This window comes from Lepeophtheirus salmonis, chromosome 8 (genome assembly GCF_016086655.4).
Source record: "Lepeophtheirus salmonis chromosome 8, UVic_Lsal_1.4, whole genome shotgun sequence".
NCBI lineage: Eukaryota > Metazoa > Arthropoda > Copepoda > Siphonostomatoida > Caligidae > Lepeophtheirus > Lepeophtheirus salmonis.
The window spans coordinates 34,175,567-34,191,327 of NC_052138.2; the positions used below are offsets into that span (position 1 = coordinate 34,175,567).

Below are 15,761 nucleotides of genomic sequence, written 5' to 3' on the forward strand. Positions count from 1 at the left end.
CTGATGTTGTGTAGAGACTTTTGACAAACTAAAGTGCTTCATTTCTCCATTCTTGTCCCACAGTTTTTATTTCATCAATTAACATAGATCAACGAATATCAGGTTTTCACCTCGCCAATAAGATGACGACATTTACCCAGTGTAACAGTCGTCCTAAGACCTGTTGAAGGCAAATACAAGCAACAGTAATACGGCCTGTATTAGAGGCATTTGTGACAAACACCCTCCATGCAACTGCTTTTTCACATTTCCATAGCTTGAGCATTTCCATACATTTCTCAGTTATAATTTTTCCTCAGGGTTGGTCAGACCCTGTTTCGATGGAATCCCAAGGGACTTCGTCCACATCATCAATCGATACGGTCAACCGCTCTTCATTAACAAATTACCCATAAGTTTTGAATCCCACTGAAGTGATTCAATTTATTTCACTTGGCTCTCTTAAGCCATTCAAACAATATTTCTAGATTAATAACTATGTATTTCTTACGAACTAAAATTAAAACAACATATTTTCGAGTAAGTGCAAGTTAACAATAATAATATTAAACACATTATACTTGAAAAAACAAAAATGAATGTTTAGCGTTGCTTGCCATAGCTATATATTCATATACTATAATATTCTCATTTCAAAATGCTTAATATTGTAATATTTATTCCAATTCAAAAATATTTCATACAATCTGTTTTTATTTTTAAGTAGAACATTTTTATCATACCGCCAAGGCAATTGTTTTTATTTTTAGGGGGAGGGGGTCTGATGCACCCTAGTGCATATCGTGGGATGCAGTGTCCGTCGTCCAAATCTTGAGGGCATCAAAGCCATTTTGAGCCAGCACTGGGACGCCATGACAGAGGAATACATCCGTAGTGGGTATCAGGCCTTACACCTCCACCTGGAATCCATCATTGCCACAAAGGGCATTAATCATTAAAAGAGTTCATTCACACATCTATTTATAGTTCTAATTTTGTTGAATTATATTGTTAATTAATAAATTATATCTTGTTGAAGTTTTAAATTCAAAGTGTTCAGATTTAAATGAACTACTCGGTATTAATCTTAAATATCAATCAATTTATGCATTATTTAAGGTATTAGGATATTTTTCTAAAATATCCGTCCGTTTTTTTATTTTTTTACAAATCATTAGTAAACATATATACTATTAATGAATTGTTTGGGAGAAAATATGTATATTTACCCAAAGATAATGATTAACTAAGCTCAAATAAGCATTAAAATATACTAATGGAATTGAGCATAATACCTAATATATATTTACAAAAAAGTATTAAAGGAAAGCGATTAGTCTTAATCAATAAAAAGTAATTTGATATAATTTTACCTGATAAGAATATTCATTTATCATATTATTTATTAGTAGATTCAGCACTTTTTATGGATGATTGTGCATAGAAAATTGTAATAAGGAAAGATGGTCAAATGATAACTATTATCAACATTAATAGATAAAAAATGCTATATAAAGTTTTGTCAAAAAAAAAAAGTTAGACAAAAATGTTTTTTATGAATGAGATTTTTCTTTATTTTATGGAACAAATTGGAGCAATGATTATTGATGAATAAAAGTATATTCACAGAATACTTATTTGATTACCTCCATTTTACTAATAAATGAATCACAAATAATCATATTTTTATAAAATAAAAAGGTTTAAGAATATAAGCCAATGCTTCAGTATTAGAAGAAAATTAATAAATATAAGATAAATAACACTGAGATTTTAAATTCAGAAAATGTGTCACAACTTAGGATTGGGTGGACTCAAAATCCGCAAAGATATGTAATAAAAGAACAATTTATAGAAATTGGCAACTTATTCCGTGCGACTTTTAGAATTTCGCTAATATTATATAAATTTTGATTTAGTAACACATACAGCAATACTCCAGTTAAGTGCAGTTTTTATTAGTTCTTTATGCTACAAAGTTAGACTTTCAGGAGCTATTAGTTATACAGTCTACCGTTTGCTTGTGAAGAAATAAAATAATAGTTGTATTTTATTTTTATATAGTATTTTGAAATTTTAATATTTAAAAAAAGGATAGACTTTGGTGTGTATGATTATATTATATAATAATTCAAGTCTACAAAATCTTTAATTTGTAAGACATACATAGATAGATTTAAACTATTGACCTCTCAAATATTTTAATGTGTGTTCGACCTGAGAAAACATCAAAATCTCTAATTACCATCGTTATGAGCCAAAATAATTAGGATCTGTTACATCTCTTCATGACATCTCCTCACCTGCATCCATTATCCATCATTCAAAACATTATTAAGATGTTAGTTGTAAAACTAATTACTTGTTTCTATTTATTGTAAATATTATAAAAATATATTTTAGTTCGAATGAATATTTATTCTCTATTACCAAATATGTTTTGAAAAAAGATTTTGAATGTAAAAAAACGGTAATTTTGCTTCCATTTCCTTATGAAGGGAAAAAGTTAACATGTGTATACATAAACAGAAATCTCAAGATTGGACAGAGAGCAGTGAATATTGTGTATCCCTTTTTATGTAGAAGAGTTTGAGCCACAATTAATATAAGGCTGTCTTTCTCAAATATGAAATGATATGGGTTGACTTGTATGTATGATATAAGTAAGGGTGGGCATTTTGGAGAGTGCAATGAAAAGGCAGGAGGGAGACATATGGTACCACTGAATTACGACCCTTGTCACGAATAACTGATTGTTAAAGGATTTTGGTGGGAGCAAATGAACCACTGCTATACAAAGGAGAAACTTCTACCTTTCAATAAGCAATATTGCAGGGAGAATATTCTAAAATTAGATCTAAATGTAATATTTAAATTTTATTACGTTTCTGTTTTTTAAATACACCAGAGGTAATCGTGAATTATTCTGACAGTTGATGAAACTAAAAGTAACATCTACGATGACTTATTAAAGAATGAAAAAAATGAAAAAAAGAACTATAGAACCAATTGTTTTTCCTTTTCTAATCATAAAAATGTTATTTTCCCTACGTTTTGTTCATTGCTAGTTATAGGCAGATTGTTGGGGTGTTGAAATACCTCTGAAAAAAAAAATAATCACCTATATTTGCCATAAATTGTTTTAAAAATCCATAAAGAAATATAAATATATATATATTTAAATGTTACTACAAATAATACTCGTATTAGGTAAGTAAAATTAATAGTAGTTTGGTTTTTTTAATTTTTTTTGCAGTAATTTTTTTCTTTTGAAAATCAAAACAGTGCTTTAATGTCGGTCGTACTGGACCATTTCCATTATTTTATACACATTTTTGACAATTGGCCTTCCAGAGCTTGATGCATCTTTGACATCAAAATAACCGCAACAGAATCGAGAAAACCAAAATTACGGGTAAATTACTGTGGCATACATTTTTGCCTTGTTGGATGAAAAACTGTAAAATATAGAATATTTTGTCTTTGCTGGTGTCCATTTTTGAAGTATGTTCAAATAATACTGTGTCAAACTATCACAAAACTGCTTTACAAAAAATAGTACGAAATTTTATCTTTTTAGCGCTATCTTGCGTACACCAATAGCACTTATATAACGTGAGATACACAATACTAAAGCCATCTATTTAAAAAAAAGATTTCTTTTAAAAAAACTATTATTTTCTCTACACTAATGCTAATTCAAATGCAAAATGTTTTCCTTTTTACGTCATAAATTCATTCCTCCTCCCCCCTCCCATCATCTAACAGGTAGCTTATGGTTTGTTAACAGGGATTTTAGCTCAGTAGTACCATGTGTATCACTCCTGCCTTCCCCTAACACTCCCCAAAAGGCCCACACCTATGTTTAGGTCAGAGATGTTAAAATCATTAGATTAATACAAAAATTATTTTAGACATTTGCTCAAAAATTAGAATAGCATATTAAAACTAGTTTCTATTGAAAATACATCAAATAGGATTTGAAAATTAGTTATTCTTCCTAATGACACATAATAAAAACTTTCCATACTTAAATGGTTTATTTTTATGAGAAACTTTTTTGAATATAAATAAGAAATAATGAAAGCATTTTTGAAAAGACAGCTTAACAAAAGCAGTGAATCATTGGCAAATGACAATAAATATAAGTATTTAATTGAAAAAAAGGAAAACAAACTACCATTCGTTTCTTTTTCTTGTTGCATTAGCTCTGAGAAGGAATTTGCCTCCAAAAACCAAATTAATTTACTTTAGACTCATAAATTTCAATAAATGAAGATAAAATATTCATGTTTCAACATCTAACAACGAAAAATAACTCTTACTGATATTTTTAGGCTTAAAATTTCTTTACTTTTGCTAAATAGACCTTTAACATTAGGGATAGTTTAAAATTATTTTTTTGTATCATTAAATTCTTGCTAAAAATGACTTACAAATCTTTTTGACCCGGTTATAATAAAAGATATTTTATTTTATAAAAATTCAAGTTACACATAGAAACCTTCAGATATATTTAAAGATATTCTCTCGTAGACTAAATATGACCCTTTTTTTGTAGACTTAGCTCCAGAACAAAAGCACTGTAAAAAGTAGTTCTGGAACTACAAAGAAATGTCAAAATCATCATGTATTTACATAAACTTTACCCAAAATTATTGATTCAACCAACAGAAAAACATGCGTTTGCATTAGCCTAACGCAACATAATTTCCAAAAGAAAGTTAAATTTTGACAAAGAAGTGAACATATGCTTTTAATTCGTGAGACATAACTTGAATAATAAGATGTTGAGTCTTACAAATTGAATGCATAAGTAACTTTAAAAAAATTCCATAAATAAGAATAAAAAATTTGACAAAGTTCTATCTGAAAAAAATTATACCAAAAAATTCAACCCAAAACTTTATTAATCTTCAAGGGAAGGATATATTTTTGTATGAAAGTTACTCTGTTTGTCGAAAACTGTAGAATATAATGGTCGTCATTGACACAAAATGAGAAAACTAAACAAAGTGTTACATCAGAACTAAAAACAGGTACTCTTGGTCCCACAAATTATGGCATATCCCATTAGGGCAGCCATTCAATGTTTATTCACCACTCCAAAGAATACAAGTTGGGGGGGGCAGAGTTATTAAAATCAAATTCAATTTTAGCCTTACATTTCATAATCAAGAGCATCTTTAAAGCACTCTAAAAAAATATTTTTTTATTTCCGGCCAACTATTGTTTTAAGCATAAAAAGGCTTTAATGACCACGGCATTCGCGAGTTTCTTCGTATTGCCTTGAAAATTGATAAAAAATTACATATTCAATTTATTTAACTTAATTATGGATAAATACTTAAAATCGGATCGCATTGACGCTGAACCTACCGAAACTTCAGCGACAAAGGAGTTTTTTCCATTGGTGAAACTCTTTTAATATTTTCTGAAGTAAAATGATCAATGACAAATACTACTCCGTCTTTCTCATTATCTTAGTCCTAAAAATTATTAATATATTTCTAAATGCATAGAATTCAAGAGTGCAATAGTAATATTCGATTCAATCTATATTAAAATAAAGCAAAGTTTTGCTTGCCATCAGTTAGCTACGAGAAGACAAGAATCCGGAGAATTGTCAAGCTTTAAAATTATGAGGAAAGGCATGCAAATTTAAAGCTAATGCTTCTGAAGAAAATCGGTAAGAGTACATACGAGACTATTTCATTAACAGAATTACATCCACTCACAATCGATTAAGACTGTTAGTATTTTCTTCATTCAGTCTAACTACTGCATGTGAACAAACTTTAGCTTTAGATATGGCTCAAAGACACTCAGATACCTTTACTCAAACTCCAATAGTGAATGTTCTAACTCCCTCAAAAATGCAAGGAATGATAAATGAACCAAAATAACCTTTCATTGCTGTAACTTGATAATCGTCAAAATTTCCCGGCTAGGAACATTTTTTGCAAGAAGTGCAGTAAAAAGAGTAAATACGCTCGGGTATGCAAATCCCAGCAACACCGCACTAATACTTGCCACTACTACAAAAGCCCCATCTCGTCTAAAATCGGCTGTAATAGACATTACTGCATTAATTGATAATGAAAGTACGTACAACTTCATCCAAGATGGTTGATAACAGAAATGAATTGTAAAGTAACAATGGCGTATACTACCTCTTCATCAAAAATTAGAGGAACATGTCTCGTACCTATAGCTCTGGGGAAAGAGTTGTATAGAGATCTTTATGTTAAAGTATTGAAAGATTTGTGCTGTGATTGTATCCTTGGACATAATTTCCTCAGACTCCATTTGGAAGTTACTTTTCCTTCCAAAGAAACTCGTCTTCTTTTATCGACATGTGCAGCATTATCTTGGGGCAGAAGTATCTTCTCCGACAATCTTTACTAACCTTACTCCTGATTGTTATTTTGATGATTTTTTTTTTTCCAAAATACTACCAACATATGTATTCACTGGAAAAGTTGGCTGAAATTTCATTAACTCATTTTCATAAATTATTAATAATAGTGACAAATTCAGAAGTTTTTCGAAGAAATTTGTATGACTGACATTCAACCTATAATGAGTCGTTGATATTGACAGCTGTCAACAGAATAATGAAGCAGAAACTAAGTATGTAGATACAGAGAGGAGAAAGTATTTTTCATACTCTTTATCACATAAGTTATACTATATCTCATAGCAGAATATATTTTTTCATGTGTCACAGATTTATATCGAGTATTATCTTATAATTTTATATGTAAAATTAATATATATTTTAATGAAAAATTAGCCATTTGTTAGATAAATAGATACGTATTATTTAATATATCTCAAAATTCAAATGCACACGTTGTTTTATGGGAATTTTTGAAAACACGATATTTTGACCCTAAGACAACGTGTGTGCAAAGTAAAGACCATACTAGGATTAATTTACTAGAGTATTTTAATCCTTTTTATAGGTTTGAGACAGCTTATAAATAAAAAAGTAAATAAGTGACTCAAATGAAAATAAATTTCTTATTTTATAGAATATGATTCTTTATCAATTTTTACTCTTAACTTACATAAATTTCAGCTCCAAGAAATCGATATTGCCACTAAAATAAGCTGTTTAGAACAAAATACTCATATGTAAATAAAATTCTAATTACATTATAAAACAACATTTTCGGCCGATGTCTAAAACCCAAATTTATTACTGTTATTTAAGCCATAGAACAAAAAAATGTCCGTTAAAGTTTTCAATTGCAGAAGATTATGCCTGTCATTTTTTTTTTTTTTAGTATATTTTCAATTCAGAGCTAAACTTTGAAATGAAATAACTATATAGATGAAAATTTAAGGTAAAAAAATTGATAAAAATCATTCAAGTATTCAAAAGTTGAATTATTTATAAAGTTATATTGTATACAATTACTACAAAATAGGTCTAATTATAAATATATCCAGAAATATGAAGGATCAGTTATAGAAAGTAATATTTTTTCCGATTTTATTCAATTGTTTTGTATCATAGCTAAAACCACTGAGTAAACCTTATCAAAAGATTTTCTATAAAAAAAAGGCTTGATTTTAATTCATTTTTTCAGTTGAACTTTTAATTACCTTTCAACACAAGGCTGAAAAGTCCTGGCCTTAAGAATAAAAGTAATATCCAGAAGCAAAATGTCCTAACTGTATCCTGCAGGCCCCATTGTGGCCCATTTAATATTTAAGTGCGGCTCACTACTCATTCTCACTTCAAGTAGTATTTCTTAGAAAAGTTGTCACAATATCATCAAAACACGTAGAGGGTGCATAATATATAAAAAACATTTCTAAAATAAAGTAAATTTAGAAAAATTATCGCTCTTGGAAAAAAATTTAAAAAGAAAATTAATTTTTTCTTTTTTAAGAACTTATTTTCTAAAAAACAACATCGATCAAATCATACAAGCGAGCAAACATTTCAAAAAACCAAGCCCCCTTCTCCCACAAAAATGAAAAAAACTTCCGGAAAACGCCCCTGAACAGCATTGCCATATTACCTTTTATGAAGCAGTTTGGCCTGGAAAAATTATATTTGGCCTTTTTTTTATTTGGCCTAAATTTGAAATAAATATGTACCCCGTGGTCTATTGAAATCTGAGCATTTACTAATTCAATAATTATTGAAGTTGGAGTGATTGAAATTAATTCAAATTTCGATATATTAAAGAATAAGCAATAAGTTTCAAAGCAAATCTGAACTCTCTAGCTTAGGTGCAAGTCAAGAAAATGAAACTTGAATGTCAAATACAAATTTCCATTCGCGCACTCCAATCAGTTGAACGTCTCCAGGACCAACGGCCACCCCTTCAGCATGTTAAAAAAGTTGGGGAGGAAGAAGGTTCTGACAAAAGACGAAAATATATCTGAGTTTCACACCAGACTGGCCAGAGAGCTATCACAAAAGTGTGGGGAAAGACAAATGTGAGGTTGGAAAGGCCACTTTTGACACCAAAGACCTCCATGGCAAGACTCTTTGAGTTTGTTTTTTAAAATATTTTTTTACTACAGCCCTGATGCCAAACCCCTTCAACTAAACCTTTGGGTGCATGTCGAGTTCAATGCCTATAGTACCTGTCATCCAAACTCTGGGACCCTCTAAGACATCACTGGGACCCCATGTCAGAGGAATACATTCACAGAGAGTGCCATGCCTTCCGCCGTCCCTTGGAACCCATTATTGCCTGCAAGCGGCTACATTAATGATTAAGAGATCGCAGACAAACATCTATTTATATTATTAATCTGTTGAAATTCGACTGTTAATAAAGAAATTATATATTTTTTAAGTTTATACACCAGGGTGTTCATATTTTAATGGACCACTCGCTATTTTTGTTTTATAAAGCCATTTCTCATGAAATTTAATTTTATAGATTCTCTGGCCCATTAAATTATTTCAAATGGATATGCGGCCCATTATATTAAAAGAATGGAGATTTCTGATCTCGACAACAAATTCAAAATTTCCCCTCCAGGGTTTTTCTTCATATAGCGTAATTGTAAATGTATGTTTTTTGTTTTTTTTTACAGATGCAAGGAGGTACCGAAGGTAGACAAACTTCAAACCAACCCCAATCAATAAAAAGGTCATCATCCACCAAAGAATCCAATAATGATGATAAGGTCTTAAAACTCTCGGAAGTCATTGTATCGCCTTATCTCAAAGTCCATTTCATCGATCTTAGTTCATCAGCTGAGGGGTCCAGCACTAGCAGTGCTAGTAGTAACAATAGCTCGAATACATCCTCAATCGACACTAAGAGAAAGAACAATCTACTTCAACCCCCACCTTCAAACGAACATGAGTTGAGAAATAAATGCATCAATTGCGGAGCATCCTGTCATTCAAGGTAGAGTTTGAATCCTATTAAAACATTTTCACAAATCACAATATTATACATATGTATAGAATACAGCATATATATTTCTTTAAAAATGAGGTCATGAACTTAAAAATACAGTTTTATGGAATATAACTTTAAATGTGTCGTTAATTTGAATTAAAATATGGGTCAGTTTTATACAGAGGGTTGATCTTATCCAGTGGTACATATTTTATTATTTTCAATCTGGAAGGACATTGGTTTCCAAATGACAAAGGAGGACAACAATATGTCATATTACTGATCAAAACAGGTTGAGACAGTTGGAAAGAGCAAAGAAAATTCTAAATTTTTTCAAGCCCAACAAAAATTTCGCTCAAAATTAATCTCTTTTTTCGTCAAAAAAAAAATTCACCGATTATGACACTATGAATAAGTAGAACAGCCTTTACATCACAACCAAACATCCAGACAATGTCTCAGCCTCTATGTCATTAGTTCAGAAAATCAAGTGCCCAACACAGGCGAAGTTTACTTCCCATTTTGCGAAGAGGAAGTAGCCCCTCAATGCAGAGGCTTTCATCAAACTTCTGGATAAGAAAGTGCAACCTTTGGCCAGAGAAAAGTTCAAGGAAAACTTTGCTCTTACTCAAAACAGAGCTCTGTTTCATCGCACCGCTAGGACCCAGACCTTCCTGAGAGACAACTTACCGGACTTTTAAGACGTCAACATGTGGTCGCCCTCAACTCCAGACGCAAACCCATTGGACTACTCTATCTACGTGCGTCTGTAGGAAAGGGGGTTGCTACTCTTCACAGGAGTGTCAAGTCTCTAGAGGTGTCAATTAAGAAAGAGTGGACCAAGAACGAGTCTGACTACATATTCAAGAAGATCTGCGTGGGTTTGGGCCTCGTGCTGGGGCAATTACTAGAGCTGAGAGCTCACATATTGAATAAAAGTTGGGACAAGTATTATTTTAAGATGATTTTATTAAATAGCTTTTTCTCAGAATAAAAAAAAACATTTTGTTTAAATTTTACTATTAAAAATTGAAAATTCTTAAAACGTCTACCAATAGATAAAAACAACCCTGTATATTATGGGTGACACAATAGTTTTAGAAATTTTCACAAGGAAACAGATGTAACACAAATTTGGTGTATGAAATCTTAGATATTAAACTCCATTTACTTCTGGGTTTTGAGGTCTTAAAGATGAAGAAATTAACAGTTTGACGAATATTTTATAAGAAATATATCGTAAACCAAAGCAATAATAGGTGAGTATAATGCATTTTTAAGAAACTATCATTTAGTTTGTCAAAACTTATGTTATGTCCTTACGCCTTTCAAGGTATATGGTAATATATACAGGGTAGCAAAATGTGGACTGTTAATTAATGTTTATCTTCTTATTACAATGAAAAGGTTTAGTGTTTTTTTTTATATTCTTTTTCCACTATCCTTTTTACATAAACAAACTAAACTGATCATATAGTCATTTCATCATCATGAGCGAGTAGCAAGCAAAAAGGCAGCACATGTGAGATCTCCTAAATACTAGAGTTGAGGTAATGAAGATAAAGAACATTGATAAGTATTCTAGGAGCCTGGTTTTTAAGTTAGCCAAGATGAAAAAAAAAAACCAATGAAGATCTCTCCAGGATGTCAGGAAGTGGAGAGCATCATTTAAAGAAGGATACGAAGTTCTTGTTAAGCTTGGAGATGAAAATAAATGAGGATCCGTCTAACTCGATGAATCGCCTCGCCAACGACTTATCCATCCCTCCTAGACCATTAGGAGGCCTATAAAGCACAACATGGGATTTTTTTGTCACAAGAACCACATGCTACCTTCTGATGGAGGGCATGAAATCCAAGAGGCTCGAAACGTGCAAGAAATCCTCACATGGATCATGGCAAATTGGTCAATTGTGAAAATTTTCTTGTCAAGAATAGTTTCACAGTAGATCCCTTCCACAACCACCGGGACGACCACTGGCTAGCGGAAACAAAAGAAGAGGTCCAAAGGGTTTACCACACCAAATATCTGGCCCAAAAAATGGTCCGTGCTGTTGTGGCCTCTGATGGAAAGAAGATGCCTCCGTTATTTTTCAAGGCTGGACAGAAAATCAACCGGGAGGCCTACTATAAGGTAGTTAGGTACGACATCTTGCCATGGCTGCAGACCAACTTACGTGGACTCAGGATGGATCCCCCTTTCAAACGTCTGCAAATTGCCAAATGTTCTGCACAGATAACGTGGTTCGATTCTAGTCCTAAGAGAGATGGTGCCTTCCTCAGGAAATTTAAACCCGCTGGGCTTTTCTATATGGGACACATTGGAAAGGAAAACCAACAAGACTTCCACCCAAATGTGGACTCACAGACGTCCTCCATTGTGGATGTATGGGACAGCTTGTCAGATGAGTTAAACACCAACTCCTACATTGGCTTCAGGCGACATGTAAAGGCTATGATGGATAATGAAGATGGCAATATTGAGTGAAAAAAGTTTTGCAAAAACCTTGTCTACATGTTTTGTTGCCATATTTTTTCTTCCTATTATTGAAAATATAAAGTTATTGATGTATTTCTAAATCCATCTCTCAAGTCCATGTTTTGCTGCCCTACCCTACATATTTCTTTTTAATTTAAAGTAAAATCTTTATATTAAAAAAAATAGAGAGAGTAGAAAATTTATGAAATTTGCATAATTTAAAAAAAAGGTTACGTCAAACGTAGCCTTTTATATATATACTTTATAAATCCATTTCCTTGTGAAAATTTCTCATAGAATGACCAATATATATTTTTGTACTTAATATTTTTATTAAGGATTGTCACAAAAACATTTTTATTTGTAGAAATAAGCCTCTCATACAATCAAATATTTTATAAGAGACCGAACTTTAAAAGTATTCATACCTGATTTATTTTCTAACTGATTATAAGAAACCCACAACTAAGTATAAGCTTAAAATCAAACTGAATAAAAAAATATTCTATCAAGTATTTTTACCATCAAACCCCTCAAGTTAATATTGAGTCTACTGACAAATTAAATATAAATACTTTTGTATTTTGCTCCAGACATCATTTTTTTTACTGTTATTTTATCAAAAATTTTAACAATTTCCTATTTTAAGCATAAGGAACCAGAAAAGTTGAAATATAATATGTGTTTTAGAGATATTTTGAAACAGTTGAACTTACATAATAACAATTTTTCACAGCAATAAACTTATTTAGATTTAGATTCTTATTTAAATAACCCAGGGAATGATCACAAGGTGAATTTTTTTAACAACGAATTTAAGCTAAAGATTAAATTAATCTTTGATCACTAGTATTGTATCGATTAAAAAAAAAACAAGTCTTGAAGTTTTATCATAAACTTTTCTTTAAATAGACAATATACCTGAAGTTTCAAGTAAGAAGTTTGTGGCTAGAACTAATAATTATTCGTTCTTTCTATTATTCATAATTTTTTTCATTTTTATATTCTTCAATCCTAGCCAGGAAAAAAGTAAATAAAATGATAGCTAGAACTGTAGGACCAACTAATCGTTCCTCAGGACCGATTATCGGTAAAAAAAGAAGATCTGACCCATATCAAAAATATTGGAAGGAGTCCTAGGCCCTAAACAATACCATTGAACACAAAATTCGAAACTCTTTTTCCCTCTATATATCTCTTTACAGTAATTCGAGACTATTATCGTTCATGGGGATTATTCATTACCAATACAATTACCAAATTAAAAGTACAAAAAAGTAAAGTATTTTTTAGGTATAAGTGTTTTTTATTAATTTAAAATTGGTTTACTGCTTCAATATCTTGTTCTAAACTCGATGTATTCCCTGATTTATGCTGAACATGATGATAAACGACACTTACCTATAACTTATCTATTATTCATGGAAATAGAACCATCATACTTTATATTATAGAAAAATAACACATGTTTTAAAAAAAATGATATTTTAGAAAAATACACATCTCCAAGGATTTATGTTCGATTTTGTATTTTTTGAGTTATCATATTTTTTAAGGGGGGGAGGGCTGTACGATCAATAAGGCAATATTATTTATTATTTACATGTCTTATAAGACGTCGCACCCTGAAATGAATAATATATATTAATAAAGCAAGATTTGTCTATTTGGATGTGTGTTGACTCCTCATTTTGTGTCTGTACTTAATATCGTAGAACTTTGTGACTACCAGATCTACCAAATAACAATGTAGCAACGAGAATGTTTTTTGCTCAGTGTCTTCTATTTTTTTAAGCATACAAAAAAAAGTTAAGATCCCATAAATGTCAAGATGGTCAAATTTGATCAAATTTGATAGTGTAAATAAATGTACTTCTTCGCAAGAACTTCAAAAGAAGGTATTCCTTATTTTTGGTCAGAGGTAGAGAGATATTTGATGCTTACAAGATAAAGCATTTCTAACACAATAGAATATATCTAATAAGTATACCATATTTCAGGTAAAATACCTGGGTCTTTAAAAACATATATATCCGTTGACGAGGTTATGAATGCAAATGAAACAGAATATTATCCAACTGAGTTTCTTAAGTTTATGAAGCTACTTGGAATTAGTGTTGTGTAGGTCCCAATTTATGCAGTCCAATTTATTTCAGACTTAGGACCGTTTCCATGGGTCCTTCTACTCTAAAATAATTCATTCGTGACCATTTCGTTCGAGCTGCTATATACCAAATAATTATTTTTTATGCAAAATTAATTTTTAGGTATAGTCATTAAGCATTGACGATTTATTGTGTGTGTATTTTTTTTATAATCAATATTTTATACTTATTAATAACATACATACAAAATGTTCAATGAGCATATATTACATCTGTAACAGCTCATTGAAGAAGATCTTACTTTTCTAACTTAAACGATTTTTTCTTTTAATAGAATTAAGAAATGTTGACAACATTTTTTAAAGGGGTTAGGCAAGACTGTAGTTGTAATATTTTGAGCCACTGATGGACTTCATGGATGGATTAATAATATATCTAATCGTTTTTAGAAATTAATAAATTTTTTACTCTAATTTATAGTGAAAAGCGTTTAGACGCAGACACATTTTAATATAATGTCATTTCATAATTTATTCATAAATATTATACATTTTTATATTAGACGGTTAAAAATTAACAGTAACGACTAGTTAAGTCATAAAGGCAATAAATAAAATTAATTTTTCATATTGCTATGAACTAATCACATTTCTACTAGCTCCTCACTCAATCAATTTCTCGCTTGGTTGATAATTCTGCTACCAGAAAAAATAAAACATATGTGTGTTACTTATATTGATCCAATAATTTAGGAAATGAATATTTTCCATTAGTTTTCCACCTTTGCTCCGAGTTAACACTCGGTGAGTCAACTAATTCTCGAAAATATTCATTCAATTCACCCTGGGGATAATTATTAATTGTTTCCGAAAATAAACAAGAATTTTAGTTTCTGGCTGTTGTATCAGTGATAGCTTTCTAAAGATCCATTGCATTGCCATCTTTAACGGGGTATTCCACTACATTAGTAGACCCTTCATCTTTTAATATAGTTTATTTAGCCTTAGAAATCTCTTCATTAGAATTAAAACCATGTTACTTGAACCTTGGATCGTGTAAGCTCGAAATATGCAAAAATACATATTTTTCATTGAAGAAATTTGAGAAACATTCTCCTCAAAGATAAATAAAGATAATTCATAAATAAATATAAATTACTTAATGTGGCACCAGGTCATTGAAGAAGATGTTGCGTTCTTCACTAAAAATATTTTTTTCCTTGTCACATAATTAAAAGATGTTGACAACATTTTATAAAGAGATAAGGGAAACTGGAGATGGAATATTTTGAGCCACTGATGGTCTTTGTGGCTTCATGGAACGGCTTTACTAAAAGAAGTACCTCATTTACAATATTCAGCTCAATAGAAGACAAAATGCCAACCTGTCCTTAAAACATAATGGGTCAATTGCAGTTTTTAAATTAATTACCCTATCATCCATTAAATAAATGAATTCCATCGTGTTTTCATACATTAAATTCGTCTATAACTATCTCCAATGTCATATTCAATAATTTTTCCAAAATGGATAGTCTTAGACGGATTCTTCCATATGGCGTTCACAATTTTTATTTTCAATTTATGCATACTATTTTTAATTAACGATGCATACACTACAAATAAGGTTAGCATATGAGCAATGCAAGGTAAAGAATTTTATTAATATATTAATAGTCAACTTGACATTGGCTGCACTATCTGATGTTACAGCAATAAGTTTTATAAAACTTTATATTTGTCTAATACATTCTAAAAGTAAATTAACATAGTTTTTAAAGATATTATACACCCTAAAATCATAACCAATCATAAT

General features: G+C 30.7%; 1 protein-coding gene across 2 annotated transcripts in view; it reads left to right on the forward strand.

The window, feature by feature from the left end:
* Positions 1–15,761, forward strand: part of LOC121123448 (probable G-protein coupled receptor No18) — a 208,575-nt gene that overhangs the window by 175,572 nt on the left and 17,242 nt on the right. For both annotated transcript variants that reach the window (XM_040718567.2, XM_071890443.1), the window contains exon 5: positions 9,049–9,368. In XM_040718567.2, the coding sequence (XP_040574501.1) occupies positions 9,049–9,368 (320 nt within the window). The remainder of the gene's footprint in view (positions 1–9,048; positions 9,369–15,761) is intronic.